This window comes from Hemitrygon akajei, chromosome 1 (genome assembly GCF_048418815.1).
Source record: "Hemitrygon akajei chromosome 1, sHemAka1.3, whole genome shotgun sequence".
NCBI classification, from domain to species: Eukaryota; Metazoa; Chordata; class Chondrichthyes; order Myliobatiformes; family Dasyatidae; genus Hemitrygon; species Hemitrygon akajei.
The window spans coordinates 152,293,814-152,316,824 of record NC_133124.1 but is presented as its reverse complement, the minus strand read 5'-3'; the positions used below and the strand labels follow the sequence as shown (position 1 = coordinate 152,316,824).

The following is a 23,011-nucleotide window of genomic DNA, read 5'->3' as shown; positions in this document are numbered from 1 at the left end:
TCAGGTTGCACTTGGAGTATTGTCAACAGTTTTGGGCCCCATATCTCAGAAAGGATGTGTTGTCATTGGAGAGAGTCCAAAAGAGGTTCTCAAGGACGATTCCAGGAATGAATGGGTTAATATATATGAAGATTGTTTGGCAGCTAAGTTGAAACCTACCGAATGTTGAACGAACTAGATTGGGTGGATGTGGAAAGGATGTTTCAGAACTAGAGGGCATACCTCAAAATTGAGGGGCGACTCTTTAGAACAGAGGTAAGGAGGAATTTTTTTTAGCCAGAGAGTAGTAGATCTATGGAATGCTCTGCCACAGACTGCGGTGGAGGCCAAGTCTGCATGTAAATTTAAGGTGGAAGTTGATCATTTCCTGATGGGTCAGGGCATCAAAGGATATGGTTGTGTGGGGTTCAGTGGTATCCAGAATCAGCCATTATGGAATGGCAGAGCAGACTCAATGGGCTGAATGGCCTAATCTGCTCTTATCTCTTATGGTCTTCTGCAGACAGTCTGCTTCCTCAACACTACCTGCCCCTCCACCTAACTTCGTCTGCAAACTTGGCCACAAAGCCATCAATTCCTTCATCTAAATCATTGATATATACAGTAATGTGAAAAGAAACAGTCCCAACACTGCCCCGAGGTACACCACCAGTCACCAGCAGCTAATCAGAAAAGGCCCCTTTTATTCCCACTGTTTGCCTCCTGCCAGTTAACTGATCTATCCACGCTAGTATCTCTGCTGTAATACCATGAACTCTTACCTTGTTAAGCAGCCTCATGTGCAGTATCTTGCTTTCTGAAAATCGAAACAAATGCCATCCTCCCTCTCTGCCTCTCCCTTATTGAAGAATGGGGTGACGTTTGCAATTTTCCAGTCCTATTTTCTAGAATTTATTGATTTTGAAAGATCATTACTAATGCCTCCACAATCTATTCAGCTACCTTTTTCAACGCTTTGTGGTGTATTCAATCTGATGCAGGTGACTTGTCTACCTTCAGACTTTTCAGTTTCTCAAGCACCTTCATCTTAGTAACAGCAATGACACTCACTTCTGCCCCCGTCACTCGAAGTTCTTGCATTCTGCTAGTGTACTCCACAGGGAAGACTGACACAAAATACTTATTGAGTTCATCTGCCATTTCTTTGTCCCCCATTACTACCTCTCAAAAGTCATTTTCCAGTGCTCTAAAACCCACTTTCATCTCTATTTTATTCTTTATTTATCTGAAAAAAAATTGTATCCTTTTTTATATTATTTGCTAGCTTACCTTCATAATTCACCTTTTCCCTATTTATAGCTCTTTTAGTTGACCTGTTGGTTTATAAAGCTTCCAAATCCTCTAACTTCTCACTAATTTTTGCAATATTATATGCCCTCTCATTTGTGTTTATGCTGTCTTTGACTTCCCTTGTCAGCCGTGGTCCCTCATTCTCTCCCTTCAGGATACCACTTTATCTTTTTGATTTATCTTTTCTGCACCTTCTGAATTTTCCCCAGAAACACCAGCCATCATCCCTAATAGTGTTCAAAAAGGTTCAAAAGTTCACAGTAAATTTATTACATATATGTCAGCATATACAACCCAGAGATTCATTTTCTTGCAGGCATTCCCAATAAATGTATAATAGAATAATAACCACAGTAGAATCAATAAAAGATTGCATGCACTTGGGCATTCAATCAAAGTGCACAATACAATAATCTATGCAAATAACAAAAAGAAAATAATAATATTAATAAATAAGCAATAAATATTGAGAAAATGAGATGAAGAGTCTTTAAAAGCAAGTCCATTAGTTGTGGGAATATTTCCATGGTGGGGCATGTGAAGTTATCCCATGTGGTTCAAGAGCCTGATGGTTGAGGGAGAGTAACTGTTCCTGAACGTGGTGATATGAGACCTGTACCTTTTTCCCGATGGCAGCAGTGAGAAGATAGAGTGACCTGGATGGTGGGTACATCAGATGATAGATGCTGCTTTCCTGCAACAGTGCTACGTGTAGATGTGCTCAGTGCTGGGGAGGTGATGGACTGGGCTGTATTCACTACTTTTGTAGGATTTTCTGTTCAAGGACATTGGTGTTTCAGTACTACCTCTGGTGCAGCCAACCAATATATTCTGCATTACACATCTACAGAAGTTTGTCAGAATTTTAGGTGTCATGCAGTGTCTTGGCAAACTCCTAAGGAAGTAGAGGCACTGTCGTGCTTTCTTTGTAATTGCACTTATGTGCTGGGCCCAGGATAGGTCCTCTGAAATGATAAAACCAGGGAGTTTAAAGTTGCTTCTCCTCTGATAAGGACTGCCTCATGAACCTCTGACTTCCTTCTCCTGAAATCGATAATCAGCTCCTTGGTCTTGCTAACATTGAGTAAGAGGCCCCCTTCCAATCAACTTTGGCAATCTCATCTCTCATGCCTCTGTAATTTCCTTTACTCTATTGTAGTAGTGATACATCTGATTTTAGCTTCAACCTTTCAAATTGAAGATTGAATTCTATTGCATTATGATCATTGCCTTGTAAGGGTTCCTTTATCTCTCCATTCATATCTGAATCATTATGTAACAGCCAGTCTAGGATTGCTATTGCTCTCGTAGCTCAGTCACAAGCTGCTCTAAAAAGTCATCTCGTAAGCTTTCTACAAATTCCCTTTCTTGAGATCCAGCACCAACCTAATTTTCCCAATCTACCCACATAGTGAAATCCTCCATGATTATCACAACATTGTCACTTTTACATGCCTTTTCTATCTCCTATTGTAATTTGTACCTCACATCCTGGCTACTGTTCGGAAGCCTGTATATATCTTCCATCAGAGTTTTTTTACCCTTGCAGTTTTTTTTAACTCTATCCATAAGAATTCTACATCTTTTGATCCTATATCATCTCTTTCTAAGGATTTAATTTCATTTTTTACCAACAGAGCCATCCCAACCCCTCTGCCTATCAGCTAGTCCTTTTGATACAATGTTATCCTTGAATGTTAAACTCCCAACTAAGAATTTCTTTCAGCCACAACTCAGAGATGTCCACAACATCATACCTGCCAATCTATTTGCACTACAAAATCATCTGTTTAATTCCATACACTCCAAGCATTCAAAGATAATGCCTTTAGCACTCTTTTTGATTTCGGCCCCCGTTACACTTTAACTTGTCCTACTAACTGCAACTTTGCCCTATCATTGTATATCCTTCCTGACACACTGTATTTGGTTGTATACCAACTGCCCCATCCTCATCCCATCAATCCAGTAACTTTCCCGCTGCCAAATTAGTTTAAACCCTTTCCCATAACTCTAGCAAACTTGTCTGCAAGGATATTGCTGCCCCCTTAGTTCAGGTGTAACCCGGCCTTATTGTACAGGCCATTTCTTCACTAGAAGAGATCTCAATAATTCATAAATCTGGACCCCTGCATTCTGCATTAACTCTTTAGCCAGGCATTCATGTGTCAAATCACCTTATTCTTACCCTCACTGGCATGTGGCACAGGCAGCATTTCAGAGATAACTACCATGGAGATCCTTCTTTTCAGCTTTCTGTCTAACTCCCTATATTCTCTCTTCAGGACCTCCTCCCTTTTCCTAAAAAGAAGCTGTTCCTAAAATGTTGTATAGCTGTTCTGAAGATGTTATAAAACACACAGTGTATAAGTAACTGCTTTGGTGTGGCTGTATATACATAAGATTAGCTCATATACCTGGACTAATTCAGAAACAGATTCAGGTTTATTATCACTGCTATGTGATGTGAAATTTGTTAACTTAGCAGCAGTAGTTCAATGCAATATATAATCTATCAGAGAAAGAAAACAATAATAAATAAACAAGTAAATCAATTACGTATATTGAATAGATTTTTAAAAAGTGCAAAAACAGAAATACTGCATTTTTTTTTTAAAAGTGAGGTATTGTCCAAAGATTCAGTGTCCCTTTAGGAATCGGATGGCAGAGGGGAAGAAGCTGTTCCTGAATCAGTGAGTGTGTGCCTTCAGGCTTCTGTACCTCCTACCTGATGGTAACAGTGACAAAAGGGCATGCCCTGGGTACTGGGGGTTCTTGATAATGGACTCTGCCATTCTGAGACACCACTCCCTGAAGATGTCCTGGATACTTTGTAGGTTCGTACCCAAGATGGAGCTGACTAGATTTACAACCTTCTGCAGCTTCTTTCAGTCCTGTGCAGTAGCCCCTCCATACCAGACAGTGATGCAGCCTGTCAGAATGCTCTCCACGGTACAACTATAGAAGTTTTTGAGTGTATTTGTTGACATGCCAAATCTCTTGAAACTCCTAATAAAGTATAGCCGCTGTCTTGCCTTCTTTATAACTACATCGATATGTTGGGACCAGGTTAGATCCTCAGAGATCTTGACACCCAGGGACTTGAAGCTACTCACTCTCTGCTCTTCTGATCCCTCTATGAGGATTAGTATGTGTTCCTCTGTTTTACCCTTCCTGAAGTCCACAATCAGCTCTTTCGTCTTACTGACACTGAGTGCCAGGTTGTTGCTGCGGCACTATTCCACTAGTTGACATATCGCACTCCTGTACGCCCTCTCATCACCACCTGAGATTCTACCAACAATGGTTGAATTGTTAGCAAATTTATAGATGGTATTTGAGCTATGCCTAGCCTCACAGTCATGTGCATATAGAGAGGAGAGCAGTGGGCTAAACGCACAGTGTTGATTGTCAGCAAGGAGGATATATATCACCAATCCCCACAGATTGTGGTCTTCCAGTTAGGAAGTCGAGAATCCAATTGCAGAGGGAGGTACAGAGGTCCAGGTTCTGCAGCTTCTCAGTCAGGATTGTGGGAATGATGGTATTAAATGCTGAGCTATAGTGGATGAACAGCATCCTGATGTATGTGTTTGTGTTATCCAGGTGGTCTAAAGCTGTGTGGAGAGCCTTTAAAATTGTGTCTGCCGTATGAATATAAAGTGGAGCTAGGTGCAGGATTATCTGTACATAAGGTGACTGACAGGAAATGATAAAGTGACAAATGACTCTTAGCAAGAGGAATTCTTCTCGTAATAGCAGAAACTCCCTTTCTTTCTATTAACCTTCCTCCCACTAATGTCCATAGTGAGATCTTAGCGGAAATAAGCTTCTTCCTGTATCTCCTACCACTTCTAAAAAAAAAGGCAGATATAAATGATGAAATTCACCCAAGCCTTCATCATGCCAACATAGCCCTTAGCCACATGAGTGAATATGTTTTAAAATTAAGGGCTGAAACCTAGTGTGAAGTTTGTACTTTTCTGCTGCCTTGTATGCTTGTGAGACATGGACTACCTATGGCAAGTATCTCAAAGCATTGGAATAGCACTAGCAGTGCTGTCTTTGCAAGCTGCTCCAAAGTCCACTGATTGAGTAAGCCAATCAAAGTAAATTTCCCCTTTCAGGCCAGAATACCAGCATCAAAGCTCTAATTATACCCCGGTGTCTCCAATGGGCATATGGATGCCCAACAACATGCTCTAGACATGAACATTCAGCTGAGGTTAAATTGTGTTTCCTCTGAGGTTTGGTGAGACTAGAACTAAAGGTCATGGGTTAAGGGTGAAGGGTGAAATATTTAAAGGGAATATGAAAGGATAATGAGAACGTGGAATGAGCTGCTAGTAGAAATGCTGACGTGGGTTCAATTTCAACTTATCAAAGAAGTTTGGATCAATACATCGATGGGAGGAGTATGGAGGGCTTTGATCAAGGTGTAGATCACTGGGACTTGGCAGAATAATCATTCAGCACAGACTAGGTGGGGCAAAGGGCCTGTTTCTATACTGCAATGCTCTATGATTCCAACTCCAAGCTCCCATCACATCAACACTTACCTGATGGAGAATGGAACCAATATTGAGGGTGTTCGGAAGGCTTCCTTGGGAAAGGTTTTTAACATTTCCACTAGTTCATGGGAATCCTGGGCACATGACCATTCTATTTGGGGAAGCATTCGGAATGTCATTTGGAAAAACCTCAAGCCCCTTCATTGGGAGCATGCAGCTGCTCAGTTTAAATGGTGGAATGAATATATCACAAGTAAGAGAAAATCTGCAGATGCTGGAAACCAACACGCACACAAAATGCTGGAGGAACTCAGCAGGCCAGGCAGCATCTATAGAGAGAAATACAGTTGACGTTTTGGCCCAAAACGTCGACTGTACTTTTTTCTATAGATGCTGCCTGGCCTGCTGAGTTCCTCCAGCATTTTGTGTGTATTGAATGAATGTATCAGTTCTCAGATCATCCACTCACCTCCACTGAGCTCCTGATGCAGTAAAGTCTCTGTGTTCCCACATTGGATCTCACCAGTCACAAAAGTTCCCAAAGCACATATGGAAATAAGTCATCCTCAACCCCAAGAACACTTAGATGATGTTTTATTGTACTTTACTTAAACCTTGGGTGAATGGCATTATGAGGTGGTAACTGCAGTAAAGAGATAAAGACTTTAAGAAGTGATAACGGAGAAATAACATTCAATAAAATGTTTACATTCTGATAAATTGCTTTTCAGTGTGAAGATGTAGATCCTAAATAAAGCAAGATAAATTCCCCAGTATACATTACATTATTTATGTAAAGGGTTTTGTACATGTTGCACTTTTGGCGACACCACAAAGTAGCTTCACTTAAAAATGTATTTTTAGACTGTATAGTTGACTGACTCTAGAGCTGGTCATGAGTGATCTAGTAGCAATAGTTTTGTTCTAAGTAGGAGGCTAGAGTGTGCAAGTGCATGAAGTAGAGCACCAAAGGTTTAAAAAGGAGAGGAATTTTTCAATGCTCTGTTTTAAATCGAAGCAAGAGGCTGAGAGTGAAGGAATTCCGGAGGGAGGTCATTTTTCTTTTACACTGATTGGAGAAGGAGGCTAGACTGCGTAGGCACGTGACGTAGAGTGCCAAAGGTTAAAAAAAAGAGCACCATTTACAGCAGGCAGCGTTGAGAGTGAGCAGCGGAGTGAGAGTGAGCAGAGTGGGACGGCTTTGGCTCAACAGGCTTCGGCGTGAACAGGCAGAGGCGAGGGCAGGTTCCGGTAAGTTTTGTTCATTTAGAATAGAGAGAATGCCAGGCAGGATGTTAGAATGCTCCTCTTGCAGGATGTGCGAAGTCAGGGAGACCTCTGGTGTCTCTGACAACGACACCTGCAGGAAGTGTATCCAGCTGCAGCTCCTAACTAACCGTGTTAGGGAACTGGAACAGGAGCTGGATGACCTCCGGATCATTCGGGAGAATGAGAAGTTTATAGATAGTAGCTACAGGGAGGCAGTTACGCCAAAGGAGCAACGCACAGGTAATTGGATTACCGTCAGGTGAGGGAAGGGGAAAGGGCAGGCAGAGCAGGGCTCCCCTGTGGCCGTTCCCCTCAACAACAACAAGTATACCGATTTGGATACTGTTGGGGGGGGGGAATGACTTACCTGGGACAAGCTGTGGCAGCCTGATCTCTGGCACTGAGTCTGGTTCTGCAGTGCAGAAGGGAGGGGGGAAGAAGAGGAGAGCGGTAGTGATAGGGGATTCGATAGAGGTACAGACAGGAGGTTCTGTGGTCGTGACAGAGACTCCCTGGATGGTTTGTTGCCTCCCAGGTGCCAGGGTCAGGGATGTCTCTGATCGCGTGCACAGCATTCTGTAGTGGGAGGGTGAGCAGCCAGATGTCATGGTACACATCGGTACCAATGATATAGGAAGAAAGAGTGAGGAGGTTCTGAAGAGTGAGTATAGAGAGCTTGGTAGGAAATTAAAAAGCAAGACCTCGAGGGTGGTAATCTCAGGATTGCTACCAGTGCCACGTGCCAGTGAGGGTAAGTGTAGGATGCTCTGGAGGATGAACATGTGGCTGAGGAACTGGTGTAGGGGACAGGGTTTCAGATTTCAGAATCATTGGGACCTCTTCTTGGGCAGGTGGGACCTGTACAAAAGAGACAGGTTACACCTGAACTACAGGGGTCCAATATCCTTGCAGGGAGGTTTGTTAGTGCTATTGGGGAGGGTTTAAACTAGATTTGCAGGGGGATGGGAACCAGAGTGCCAGAGCTGATAGTGGAGCAGGGGTAAAAATAAATTATATTAAAAGTTCATGCAAAATCACAATAGAAGGGTTGTGTGTGGTGGTAATAATCTTCTGAGGTGTGTCTATTTCAGTGCGAGGAGTATTGTAGGGAAGGCTGACGAGCTGAGGGCGTGGATTGATAAATGGAATTGCGACGTTATAGCCATTAGTGAAACTTGGCTACAGGAGGGGCAGGACTGGCAGCTTAATGTTCCAGGGTTCTGATGTTTCAGATGTGATAGAGGCAGAGGGATGAAGGGTGGGGGTTGGCATTGCTAGTCAGGGAATATGTTACAGCAGTTCTCAGGCAGGGCAGATTAGAGGGCTTGTCTACCAAGGCCATATGGGTGGAGCTGAGAAACAGGAAAGGTATGACCATATTAATGGGGTTGTATTATAGACCACCCAATAGTCAGTGAGAATTGAAGGAGCAAACCTGCAGAGAGATAGCAGAGAACTACAGGAAACATAAAGTTGTGATAGTAGGGGATTTTAATTTTCCACATATTGATTGGGACTACCGTACTGTTAAAGGTCTAGATGAGTTAGAGTTTGTAAAATGTGTTCAGGAAAGTTTTCTAAATCAATATATAGAGGTACCAACTAACGAGGATCCAATATTAGATCTCCTATTAGGAAACGAGTTAGGACAGGTGACTGAAGTGTGTGTAGGGGAACACTTTGGTTCCAGTGATGATAACACCATTAGTTTCAATTTGATCATGGATAAAGATAGATCTCGTCCTCGGGTTGAGGTCCTAAACTGGAAAAAGGCCAAATTTGAAGAAATGAGAAAGGATCTAAAAAGCGTGGATTGGGACAGGTTGTTCTCTGGCAAGGATGTTGTTGGTAACTGGGAGGCCTTCAAAGGAGAAATGTTGAGAGTGCAGAGTTTGTATGTTCCTGTCAGGGTTAAAGGCAAAGTGAATAAGAATAAAGAACCTTGGTTTTTGAGGGATATTGGAACTCTGATAAAGAAGAAGAGAGAGATGTATGACATGTATAGGCAACAGGGAGGAAATAAAGTGCTTGAGGAGTATATTTAAAGTGCAAGAAAATACTTAAGAAAGAAATCAGGAGGGCTAAAAGAAAACATCAGGTTGCTTTGGCAGTCAAGGTGAAGGATAATCCTAAGAGCTTCTGCAGGTATATTAAGAGCTAAAGGATAGTAAGGGATAAAATTGGTCCTCTTGAAGATCAGAGTTGTCAGCTATGTATGGAACCAAAAGAAATGGAGGAGATCTTAAATGGTTTTTTTGTGTCTGTATTTCCTAAGGAAACTGGCATGGAGTCAATGGAAATAAGGCAAACAAGTAGTGAGGTCATGGAACCTATACAGATTGAAGAGGAGGAGGTGCTTGTTTTCTTGAGGCAAATCAGAGTAGATAAATCCCCAGGACTTGACAGGGTATTCCCTCGGACCTTGAAGGAGACTAGTGTTGAAATTGCAGGCGCCCTGGCAGATACATTTAAAATGTCGATATCTACGGGTGAGGTGCCGGATATGCTAGCTCATGTTGTTCCGTTGTTTAAAAAAGGCTCTAAAAGTAATCCAGGAAATTATAGGCCGGTAAGTTTGATGTTGGTAGTAGGTAAATTATTGGAAGGAGTACAAAGAGATAGGGTCTACAAGTATTTGGATAGACAGGGGCTTATTAGGGAGAGTCAACATGGCTTTGTGCGTGGTGGGTCATGTTTAACAAATCTATTAGAGTTTTTCGAGGAGGTTACCAGGAAAGTGGATGAAGGGAAGGCAGTGGATGTTGTCTGCATGGACTTCAGTAAGGTCTTTGACAAGGTCCCACATGGGAGGTTAGGAAGATTCAGTTGCTAGGTATACATGGTGAGGTAGTAAATTGGATTAGACATTAGCTCAATGGGAGAAGCCAGAGAGTGGTAGTGGAGAATTGCTTCTCTGAGTGGAGGCCTATGACTAGTGGTGTGCTACAGGGATCAGTGCTGGGTCCATTGTTATTTGTCATCTATATCTATGATCTGGATGATAATGTGGTAAATTAGATCAGCAAATTTGCTGATGATACAAAGATTGGAGGTGTAGTGGACAGTGAGGAAGGTTTTCAAAGCTTGTAGAGGGATTTGGACCAGCTGGAAAAATGGGGTGAAAAATGGCAGATGGAGTTTAATACAGACGAGTGTGAGGTATTGCACTTTGGAAGGACAAACCAAGGTAGAACATACAAGGTAAATGGTAGGACACTGAGGAGTGCAGTAGAACAGAGAGATCTGGGAGTACAGATACAAAATAGCCTAAAAGTGGCATCACAGGTAGATAGGGTAGTAAAGAGAGCTTCTGGTACATTGGCCTTTATAAATCAAAGTATTGAGTATAAGAGTTGGAATATTATGGTAAGGTAATATAAGGCATTAGTGAAGCCTAATTTGGAGTATTGTGTACAGTTTTGGTCCTCAAATTACAGGAAGGATATTAGTAAGGTTGAAAGAGTGCAGAGAAGGTTTACAAGGATGTTGCTGCGACTTGAGAAACTGAGTTACAGAGAAAGGTTGAATAGGTTAGGACTTTATTCCCTTGAGTGTAGAAGAATGAGGGGAGATTTGATAGAGGTATATAAAATGATGATGAGTATAGATTAGAGTGAATGCAAGCAGGCTTTTACCACTGAGGCTAATGGAGAAAAAAACAAGAGGACATGGGTTAAGGGTGAAGGGGGAAAAGTTTAAAAGGAATATGGGGGGGGCTTCTTCACACAAAGAGTGGTGGGAGTGTGGAATGAGCTGCCAGATGAAGTGGTAAATGTGGGCTCACTTTTGACATTTAAGAACAACTTGGACAGGTTCATGGATGAGAGGGGTTTGGAGGGATATGACCTGGGTGCAGGTCAGTGGGACACGGCAGAAAAATGGTTCGGCACAGCCAAGAAGGGCCAAAAGGCCTGTTTCTGTGCTGTAATGTTCTGTGGTTCTATGGTGAATAAGGAGTTTTGTGTGCATGCTCCGTATTTTTTTCTGGCCAGTAGTGTTAATTCCATTTGATATCTTGTAAATTATTGTACCTGGGGCAATGCCGTGAGTTAAATAAAAATGAAGCTGCAGCCTAGAATTCTATAGTATTTCTTCCCATCATGCTTGTTGTTATGTTTGTGTAGCCTGCATTCAGGAACAAATCAGCTTAAATTAAAATTGCCTACAAATACTCAACTGCAGATTTTCCTAAATCATTGGACATATTCATAGCAACAACATGATGTTGATTTCTAAGTATAATACAGTATTTACAGAAATTAATTAATGACTGAGATCTTAATAATTTAAATAAAAAGTCATTCCTCAGTGAAGGTACTTGTGAGCTTCAGAATTGAAGATCAGATATCATTCAGATTTTCACTTTGATGGATACTGATTTCTGCTCATTCACCTTCCTCCTTGTTTTGTGTAAGTAATCTTAGTGTTCATGCCAGTAATCCAAATATTCTTTCTTATAGAAGCAGCATTGCATGGCTTGTTGGGAGCACTGACCAGCACACCATACAGTCCGACACAACATCTTGAGCGGGAGCAGGCTCTTGCCAAGCAGTTTGCTGAGATACTTCATTTTACATTACGGTTTGATGAACTGAAGGTGAGCAAAGGTGTACAATGGTGCATCAGCAGTGTATACTATAGCAGTAATGTGATGTTGATAGGCTCATAGAACCATAGAACACTGCGGCACAGTACAAACCCTTCAGCCCTCCATCTTGTGCCAACCCATATAATCCTTAAAAAAAGTACTAAACCCACACTACCCCATAACCCTCCATTTTTCTTTCATCCATGTGCCTGTCCAAGAGGCTCTTAAATACCCCTAATGTTTTAGCCTCCACCACCATCCTTGGCAACTCATTCCAGGCACTCACAACCCTCTGTGTAAAAAAACTTACCCCTGATGTCTCCCCTAAACTTCCCTCCCTTAATTTTGTACCTATGCAATCTGGTGTTTGCTATTGGTGTCCTGGGAAACAGGTACTGACTATCCACCCTATCTATGCCTCTCATAATCTTGTAGACCTCTATCAAGTCCCCTCTCATTCTTCTGCGCTCCAAAGAGAAAAGTCCTAGCTCTCCATAGCTTCCACATCCTTCCTATAATGAGGTGACCAGAATTGAACACAATATAAACAATGTAACACAAAAGGGAATCATATTTGATTCCCTTTTCTGCCTGCTCCCCCTCTATGCACTTGTGGACATGCACATACAATTTTCATAGCCATAAATGCATGATCTCTATTTGGCTGATGTTAGAAACTTGAGATGGATCCCAGAGATTCCTGTTAGAAAAGATGGCTTCTACCACCTTCAAACTACGAGTCAAATAAAAACCTGAACCAGTGACTTTCTGTGCTCTTGTTGATAGCTTCTCCTCAGTTTCATGCCTCCATAATATATTGGGGATAGAACTGCTCCAAGCCAGCAAGCTACAACAAATAGGATTTCATGGAGAATCATGTATGCAGTCTCAACTATCTACAAATCTAGATTTGACCTATATTTACGATTTAGTTGAAAGAACTGGGTTGAGTGTAATAAAAAGTGCTAAACAGAACGAAGGTAAGTGAAAATTGAAGATGAAGAGTGCACAGAGTTAGCAAAAGGGAATAAATGGTAGGCAAATATTTGGCAGATGAAATGTAAAAGGGACACTGTAAGGTTATCTATTTGATAGGATTAATAGAAAATCAAACTATTGTTTAATTGTAGAGTTTATAGAGTTCTAGTTGTCCTCATACATAAAACTCAAATTACAACAGTAATTAGGGAAGAAAATGGTATGTTGATAAGACTATTACTTCAAGAGAGATGGACTATAAAAGTTGGGGAATTTTGGTACAATTGGTGACGTCTTTGATAATACCACGACTGGAGTCTTATGCCTATTTCTTCCTCTTGTCAAGGAGGGATTGATTTGTTCGAAAACTGTTCTGAGAGGTTCTCTAGGGTAGATGTTGGGATGATAAACGATTGAAAATGTTGGACGTATACTCATTGGAGTTTAGAAGGATGAGAACAGATATGAATGTGGAAGTTTCCAGTTGTAAGGGTATCCAAAACTAGGAAGCCCGACAGACAGTACTTAATAAAGAGACCACTGGGTGTATGTTGATGGTCTTGTGCTAATGTAGCCTATCCACTTCAAGGTTCAACATGTGCATTCAGAGATGCACTCTTGTGCACACAAATGTTGCAATGTGTGGTTATTTGATTTACTGTCACCTTCCTGTCAGCTTGAACCAGTTTGGCCATTGTCCTCTGCCTCTCTCATTATCAAGATGTTTTTGCCCCCAGAAATGCCACTCACTGGATTTTTTTTTTGTTTTTTGCATGATTTTCATGTAAACTCTAGAGACTGTTGTGCATGAAAGTCCCAGGAGATCAGCAGTTTCTGAGATACTCAAACCACCCCATCTGGCACCAAAATTATTTTACAGTCAAAGTCACTTAGCTCACATTTCTTACCCATTCTAATGTTTGGTCTGAACAACAATTGAATCTTGTGTCTGCATGCTTTTATAAATTGAGTTGGCTGATTAGCTATTTGCATTAATGAGCAGGTGTACCTAATAAAGTGGCCAGTAAGTGTACATTGAAGATAGAGATGGGGAAGAATTCACTTCAGTAAGCTGTGAACCTTTGGAATTCGCAGTTCCAGAGAGCTGTGCAGATTGTCATTGAATATACTCAGAACTAAGTTACAGATTTTTAAAATATATGAGAGATGGGCATTGTGGAAATGGAGTTAAGATCAAGGGCAGATTATCCATAATCTTACTCAGTGACTGAGTTGGCTCAAGGAGACACATGGTCTAGATCAGAACTTGTGTTCAGATGTTGGGTGGGAGGTTGGCAGTGTCATCAGTAGAGGGAAAAGTGGATGATGAAACAAGGGAAGGAAGAACCTATTGAATGCTATTCAATTAACAAGGCTTCGTAAAATATAATTACACCATCTCTAATCCTACATGGATTTTGCAAAGGTTTGGTCATAATAAAAAAATTCTAATGATTTTACAGGTTATTTTAACATTAAAATAAATGGTATTATTTCTTGAAATCTTTGGGCACAAATGTTTATGAAAATATTTCTTAATGTTGACTTTGACCATCACTGATGTTTTCTGGATATAACAATCACTTCTCAATGCATATGTATATTTTGTATAGATTTTATATATAAAATATTTTATATTAAATACATTTCAATTTTATATTATTGAATTTTAAGCAGGAAAAGCAAAATTAATTTCATTTAATTATACAGATGACAAATCCTGCTATACAGAATGATTTCAGCTACTACAGGAGAACTTTAAGTCGCATGAGGATCAACAATGTTCCAGTAAGTCAAATGTTTAGGATTTTCTGGCAAAAGAAAGCTGAAAGCAACTTTTGGGGTATGAAGAAGTGCTATTAAACTGGAGGTCCAGATATTGCTATACTGATTTCTTTCTCTACAAAGTGCACTTTTCTATTCTTCTTAAATCTAATCAGCAGAATTCGGTTGTGAACTAATGTGCAAACTCCTCTCACTGTTTGTATAATAAAACTGAAAATGTTATGCTCCTTTGCACTTTAACAAAGCCTCAATATGCTCTAATATTTTCCCTGACCATAAATAACTGTTTGCAGTATATTTGCATTCCTTTTCCACCTGATAAATAGGAAATTTTGAAATACTTGAGGCAGTTCAGATTTGTTTATGACATTTCACTTTTTAATCATGTGCATATTAGCATCTTCATTTACAGTTTATAAAATGTTCAAAAAGTTCATTAAAAATCACTTTTTTGCTATCTATTTTGATGTACTTGCAAATATTTGAGCATTATTGTTCACTTTAATTTTAAAGTTATAAAGCATAGGAGTTTATAGAGTTATAGAGCATATTCCTTTAAAGCTTTCCTATCCAGCTATCTGACTAATTGCTTTTAAACATCATTATATTTTCCTCTAAGAATTCCTTTGGCAGTTCATTTCAGATACCCGCCATCCTCTATACTGTATACAGAGTTTTCCCCTCAAGTCCCCTTTAAATTTTTCCCCCTTACCTTAAATCTGTGGCCTCTATTATTTGACTCTACTACTCTGTAGGTGGGGGGGGGGGGGGTGTGTTACTTACCATGGGGAAAAACAAAGACATTATCAATCTGCACTCCAAGGGAAACAGTCTCAGCCTACCCAGTGTCACCTGATAAAGGTTTCCTTCTTTCTATGGTGCTTTCAAGTTAGGCTTGAGAAGGTGAGAGTAAACACAGGTAAGTGAAGTACTACCATAGTGTTGGAATGGATAGGAAATGTTAGAAATTTAGTGATAAATTTCAGGATGCCAAATGACTTGGAGAAAACTTGTCTTGCACTTCTAGGTGTATTTGGTGAGTTGCTGCAGTGCACAGTGATGGCACTGTGTGTCTGGTACAAGGAGTGGTGAATATGTTCCAATGAAGTTAGAATAATGTTGTTAGCACCCTCTTGATGTGCTTAGATGATAAGCGAAACTCGGGGAAATGAAGATGTGATTCATTTGTTGCAGCATGCTCTGTCCTTTGACTTTATTTTGTAACCACAGTATTCTGAATCAGCTTTATTAACATATGTCATGAAATGTGTTGTTTTGCTGCAGCAGTACAGTGCAGTACATAAAATATACTATACATTTTATTAAGAAATGTAAATAGAAGAGAAATAAGTTGTACAATAAGAGAGCAAAAGTAGTGGGGTAGTGTTTATGGGTTGAATGTCTGTTTAGAAATCTGATGGTGGAGGGGAAGAAGTTGTTCCTAAAATGTTGATTGTGTGTCTTCAGGCTCCTGTACCTCCTCCCTGGTGGTAGTAATGAGAAAAGGGTATGTTCTGGGTGCCTTTAATGATGAAAGCCACCTTTTTGAGGCATATCTTTTGAAAATTTCTTTGATTTTGAAAAGGCTAGTGCCCACAATGGAGCTGGCTGAATTTACAACTCTGCTCAGCTTTTTCCAATCCTGTGTAGTGGCTTCTTCATAACAGATGATGCAACTATTGTGAATTCCCTCTATGGTACATCTGTAGAAACTTGCTAGAGTCATTTGTCACATACCAAATCTCCCCTAACTCATAATGAACTATGGCCGCTTTTATGCCCTCTTTGTAATTGATTCAGTAGGTTGGGCCAAGGATAGATCTTCAGCAATGTTGGCACCCAGGAGCTTGAAACTGCTCACCCTTTCCACCTTAATGAGAACTGATGTGTGTATTCCCTCGACTTGCCCTTCCTGAAGTCCACAATCAATTCCTTCGTCTCACTGATGTCGAGTGCAAAGTTGTTGATGCGACTATACTGAAGCAGACAATTTATCTCGTTCGTGTACATCATCACATCTGAGGTTCTGCCAGCAACAGTTGTGTCATTGGCAAATTTATAGATGGTGTTTGTCCCCAATGATGGTACTGCCTTCTTGAGGCATCACTTTTTGAAGATGTTCTCGATGGAGGAAGCTAGTGCCCATGGTCGTAAACTGGCTGTGCTTACAACCCTCTGGAGCTTTTCCAGTCTTGTGCGGTAGCCCCTCCATACTAGACAGTGATGCAACCAGCTAGAATGCTCTCCATGGTGCATCTGTAGAAACTAGTTAGAAGCTTTGTGTCATACCAAGTCTTAATGAAATACAGTCGGCCCTCCTTATCCGTGGGGGATTGGTTCCAAGACCCCCCGCGGATACCAAAAACGCGGATGCTCAAGTCCCTTGTTTAACCTGTCTGAGTGCGGTGGTCTTTAGGACCTGACGGTACAGCTCTGAATCCGCAGTGTTTCTGTTCACGAAAATAACCACGATCACGATTGAAAATTAGGTGGAAGTAATAAAGCGATCGGAAAGAGGTGAAACGCCATCAGTCATTGGAAAAGCGTTAGACTACAGTCGGTCAATGATTGGAACAATTTTAATGGAGCATGTGAAAGGCCCTGCCCCAATGAAAGCTACAATTATTACTAAGCAACACAGTGGTTTAATTATTGAAAGACATACGTTTCTTAAGTGTTTTATATGCATAGTAAGGTAAAATATGTACTATATACTAAGAAAAACGTTTGACTAACTGACGCTAAATCATACTGGATGTACCTGTTCCGACTTCAAATCCAAGTTAAAGACGGACTCAGGAACGGAACTCATTCATAACCCAGGAACTGCCTGTACTTTTAAGTCATTTCTAGATTACCTATAATACCCAATACAGCGTAAATGCTATGTAAATAGTTGTTAGACTATTGTTTAGGGAATAATGACAAGAAAAAATAGTCTGTACATGCTCAAACAACGAGTGCTGGAGAGAGAACTTCAGGGTTTTCCTGATCTGCTGTTGGTTGAATCTGCGCATGCGGAACCTGCAGATAAGGAGGGCCGACTATAACAGCTGTTGCGCTTTCTTCATGATTGCATCAATACGTTGGGCCTAGGATAGACTTTCAGAGATATTGACACCCAGGAACTTGAAACTGCTCACCCTTTCCACTGCCTACCCATTGATGAGGGCTGGTGTGTCTTTTCTCGACTTTCATTTCCTCAAGTCCACAATCAGTTCATTGGTCTTACTGATGTTGAGTACAAGACTGTTGCAAAACTACACAACCAGCCAATCTGTCACACTCCTGTATAACTCCACATTGCTATCTGAATATTTACGCAACTGATCCAGTTACACTTTGGTTCAAACTGATCACTCTCCCCACTATCATCTCTATGCTTCTTCCATACTTTTCCCACTATCCTACACCACTCCTCCCCCACACATATAAATGTGTGCAAACACATTAAACTAAACTATTTTCCTATTGTATCCTACCATCCTAAGAAAGAACTAATGCTACTTACCTATTTTTGGGCTGTTGTCCTGTACGTTAGATCATATGCTTATCCTCGGTAGCATTGCTTAAATGAGCTGATGGTCATGAAAACTCAAGATTTAGAAGAAATAGATAGTCTTTCTTGAGTCGGCAGTCTCATGACATAGAGAAATGTTTTCACTTGGAGGATTTTAAATTTTTGGAATTACGTACAGCAGGCTCCAGATACCTAGTCAATGAACATCAACACGAAACACAAGACAAAAAGGATTTTTGGAAACTAAGAGAATCAAAGCATGTAGCCATAGGGCAGGAAAATGGAATTCTATGGTAATGATCTTAGTGAATGGCAAAGTAGGTTCACTTATATATAGTGTACAGTTCTTTAGGTACTTGTGAATTCATGGTGATTTTAGTTGTTCAATGATTGCACTTATTAAACAAAGTTATGAACTCTTTTATTTGTAGGCAGAAGGAGAAAATGAAGTAAATAATGAATTGGCCAACAGAATGTCCTTGTTTTATGCTGAAGCGACTCCAATGTTAAAAACCTTGAGTGATGCCACAACAAAGTTTGTTTCAGATGTAAGTATATTGATGTAGCCTAACATGCAAAGAGTCTGATGTATATGTGAAAAATAAAGCTGATACTTTTTAAACATCTTTTGTAGAACAAGTCTCTACCTATAGAAAACACGACTGACTGCTTAAGCACAATGGCAAGTGTGTGCAGAGTTATGCTAGAGACACCGTGAGTAGGACATGTTTCTTATTGGTAATTATTTCAGAGAGATATTGCTATGGCCCATATCCCACTGACTAGACTAGGATGTTGTAGCAAATCAGCATTAAGTTAGAAATAGAAAGTAAAACAGCAGAGGAGGTATAGACTTATGAGCAAAAATGGGATGGAGGAAAAGAAAATGTGAATTTCTTTTTAAAATCTAACAATTTTATTAGATTGGTAATGATGCTTTTTTGACTTTTTAACAATTATCATTAAAGGGATAATTTAATCCATAGTTTTAAGTTCTAATCGTATAAAGCAAGTTTAAATGGCAATCTATATATAGGGCTAAAAAATTATTGAAAATAAAAGGGATACTAAGGGGCAGTTGTCTTGTGTGTGAAACAAGCAGGTTTAAGTCACCCAGCGAGTCCTGGAGATTAGTAATTCACACTAAATGTCTTCATCCCTTGTGCTCACTGCTCACTTAAAGCATTGATAAGTAGAATTTATTGATTCCAATTGTGTAATTTTATTTGGGGTGTTACAAATTGGCTATCAAATTCTTAGCATGAAGCAAATTACAATATTTAATGTAATTTAGCATGGCTGTCAGTGTTTCATTTGGAATCATGTAGTGAGCCTTATTCAATCCAGTCAACTTGGCGAGGTAAAGTAATTGGTTATATTAGCCAAAAAATTATTTCCACGATTACTGATGTGTTCGTAAGTGGTAATATGGCACTGTTTTTAAGTGAAACTGAACTTTAAAATCATAGAAATGCTTGTCTGGTTTATTTCTTTGTGTACAGGGAATACAAGAGCAGATTTGCAAATGAAGAAACAGTATCATTTTGTCTGAGGGTGATGGTAGGCGTTATCATTCTTTATGATCACGTGCATCCAGTTGGGGCATTTGCCAAAACATCTAAAATAGACGTGAGTTCAATCTGTTCATTCTGATTATATTGTCATGTATCTCTTCAAGCTGTTAGTTTCAAATCAACACACGTAAAATGTTGGAGGAACTTGGCAGGTCAGACAGAATCTATGGAAATGAATAAACTGTCAATATTTTGAACCGAGACCCTTCCTCAGGACTAGAGAGGAAGTGGGGATGAGGTAGTATCTGAATAAAAAAGTGGTGGGGGAAGGGAAGGAGGATAGCTAGAGGGTAGTAGATGATGCCAGGTGGGTGGGAAAGGCAAAGAGCTGGAAAGGAAGGAATCTGATTGGAAAGGAGTGTGGGCCGTGGGAGAAAGGGAAGATGGAGGGGCACCAGGGGGAGGTGAAAAACAGGTGAGAAGAAGTAAGAAGCCACAGTGACAAATGGAAGAAGAGGGAGGGGAAAAAACTTTTACCAGAAGGCGAAATCGATGTTCATGCTGTCAGGTTGAAAGCTACTCAGACAGAATATGAGGTGTTGCTCCTTCACCCTTAGTGTGGCTTCATCACAGCACAAGAGAAGACCATGGACCAACCTGTTGGAATAGGAATTAAGATGGTTGACCACTGGGAAATTCCACTTTTGGTGGATGGACCGAAGGTGCTCGACAAAGCAGTCCCCCAATTTACAATGGGTCTCACCGGTATAGATGAGGCCGCATCAGGAGCAACGGATACAATAGATTCACCAATGAAGGACTTTTTGGAGGCAAGAGAGGAGGTGAATGGGCAGGTGAAACACTTTGGCTGCTTGCAGGGATAAGTGCCGGGTTGGAGATTAGTGGGGAGCAGTGAGTGGACAAGGAAATCACGGAGGGAACAATCCCTGTGGAAAGTGGAGAATGTGTGGAGGGCGATGAGAGGTAAACGCGTGTTTGGTGGTAGAATCCCTTTGGAGATGTCAGATGTTGCGGAGAATGATGTGTTGGATGGAGAGGCTCATGGGGTGGTAGGTTACAACAGGAATAAGTCTCTCCCTGTTCAGGTGAGGTGAGCTTCAGACTGTAAATTGCACAGCTTTCAGCTCCAGCCCGGACTTCGAACATCAGCAACTTGGCCATGAGAATGCCTTGGCGAGCAGCATTAAGGAAAACCCCAAGGCATTTTACAAGTATATGAAGAGCAAGAGGATAAGAGGATGCCAGAGAGTAGTGGTTGATAACTGTTTGTCAAGTTGGAGGCTGGTGACTAGTGGTGTGCCTCAGGGATCTGTACTGGGTCCAATGTTGTTTGTCATGTACATTAATGATCTGGATGATGGGGTGGTAAATTGGATTAGTAAGTATGCAGATGATACTAAGATAGGTGGTGGTGTGGATAATGAAGTAGGTTTTCAAAGCTTGCAGAGAGATTTAAGCCAGTTAGAAGAGTGGGCTGAAAGATGGCAGATCGAGTTTAATGCCGATAATTGTGAGGTGCTATGTTTTGGTATGACTAATCAAAATAGGACATTCATGGTAAATGGTAGGGCATTGAGGAATGCAATAGAACAGAGTGATCTGGGAATAATGGTGCATAGTTCCCTGAAGGTGGAATCTTATGTGGATAGGGTGGTGAAGAAAGCTTTTGGTATGCTGGCCTTCATGAATCAGAGCATTAAGTATAGGAGTTGGGATGAAATGTTAAAATTGTACAAGGCATTGGTGAGGCCAAATTTGGAGTATTGTGTACAGTTCTGGTCACCGAATTACAGGAAATATGTCAACAAATCAGAGAGAGTACAGAGGAGCTTTACTAGAATGTTACCTGGGTTTCAGCACCTAAGTTACAGAGAAAGGTTGAACAAGTTAGGTCTTTATTCTTTGGAATATAGAAGGTTGACGGGGGACTTGATAGAGGTATTTAAAATTATGAGGGGGAATAGATAGGGTTGACGTGGATAGGCTTTTTCCATTGAGGGTAGGGAAGTTTCAAACAAGAGAACATGAGTTGAGAGTTAGGGGGCAAAAGTTTAGGGGTAACACTAGGGGGAACTTCTTTACTCAGAGAGTGGTAGCTGTGTGGAACAAGCTTCCAGTAGAAGTGGTAGAGGCAGGTTTGATATTGTCATTTAAAGTAAAATTGGATAGGTATATGGACAGAAAAGAAATGGAGAGTTATGGGCTGAGTGCAGGTCGGTGGGACTAGGTGAGAGTAAGCGTTCAGCACAGACTAGAAGGGCCGAGATGGCCTGTTTCCGTGCTGTAATTGTTATATGGTTATAAGACGTGAGGGAATAGGACCAATCAAGGGTGACAGTGGAAAAGTGTGTATGGAACCGGAGGAGATAGCGGAAGTACTTAATGAATGCTTTGTTTCAGTATTCACTACGGAAAAGGATCTTGGCGATTGTAGGGATGACTTACAGTGACTGAAAAGTTTGAGCACATAGACATTAGGAAAGAGGATGCGCTGGAGCTTTTGGAAAGCATCAGGTTAAGTCACCAGGACTGGAAGAGATATGACTGGAAGACTGGGAGAGGCTCCGGAGAATTGGTGGGTTGCAGATTTTGTTTCCTTATTCAAGAAAAGGAGTAGAGATAGTCCAGGAAATTATAGACCAGTGAGTCTTACTTCAGTGGTTGGTAAGTTGATGGAAAAGATTCTAAGAGGCAGGATTTATGAACATTTCGAGAGGCATAATATGATTAGGTATAGTCAGCATGGCTTTATCAAAGGTAGGTCATGCCTTATGAGCCTGATTGAATCTTTTGAGGAGGTGACTAAACACACTGATGAAGGTAGAACAGTAGATGTAGTGTATATGGATTTCAGCAAGGCATTTGATAAGGTACCCCATGCAAGGCTTATTGAGAAAGTAAGGAAGTATGGGGTCCAAGGGGACCTTGCTTTTTGGGTCCAAAATTGGGTTGCCCACAGAAGGCAAAGAGTAGTTGTAGAGGGGTATAATTCTGTATGGAGGTTGGTGACCAGTGGTGTGCCTCTGGGACCCCTTCTCTTCGTGATTTTTATAAATGACCTGAATGAGGAAGTGGAGAGATGGGTTAGTAAATTCGCTGATGGCACAAAGATTGGGGGTGTTGTGGATAGTGTGGAGAGCTGTCAGAGGTTACATTGGGACATCGATAGGATGCAAAACTGGGCAGAGAAGTGGCAGATGGAGTTCAACCAGGTGAGTGTGAGGTGGTTCGTTTTGGTAGGTCAAATATGATGGCAGAATGTAGTATTAATGATAAGACACTTGGCAGTGTGGAGGATCAGAGGGATCTTGGGGTCCATGTCTATAGAAGACTCAAAGCTGCAGCACAGGTTAACTGTGTGGTTAAGAAGACATACAGTGCATTGGCCTTCATCAACTGTGGGATTGAGTTCAAGAGCCAAGACATAATGTTACAGCTGTATTGGAACCTGGTCAGACCCCACCTGGAGTACTGTGTTCAGTTCTGGTTGCCTCACTGCAAGAAGGATGTGGAAGCCATAGAAAGGGTGCAGAGG

General features: G+C 40.9%; 1 protein-coding gene across 14 annotated transcripts in view; it reads left to right on the top strand.

Moving 5' to 3' along the window:
* The window catches only part of fam49bb (family with sequence similarity 49 member Bb), a 208,726-nt gene that overhangs the window by 169,459 nt on the left and 16,256 nt on the right, over positions 1–23,011 (top strand). For all 14 annotated transcript variants that reach the window (XM_073052909.1, XM_073052939.1, XM_073052946.1 and 11 more), the window contains 5 exons: positions 11,531–11,667; positions 14,347–14,424; positions 18,373–18,489; positions 18,576–18,655; positions 19,444–19,570. In XM_073052909.1, the coding sequence (XP_072909010.1) occupies positions 11,531–11,667; positions 14,347–14,424; positions 18,373–18,489; positions 18,576–18,655; positions 19,444–19,570 (539 nt within the window). The remainder of the gene's footprint in view (positions 1–11,530; positions 11,668–14,346; positions 14,425–18,372; positions 18,490–18,575; positions 18,656–19,443; positions 19,571–23,011) is intronic.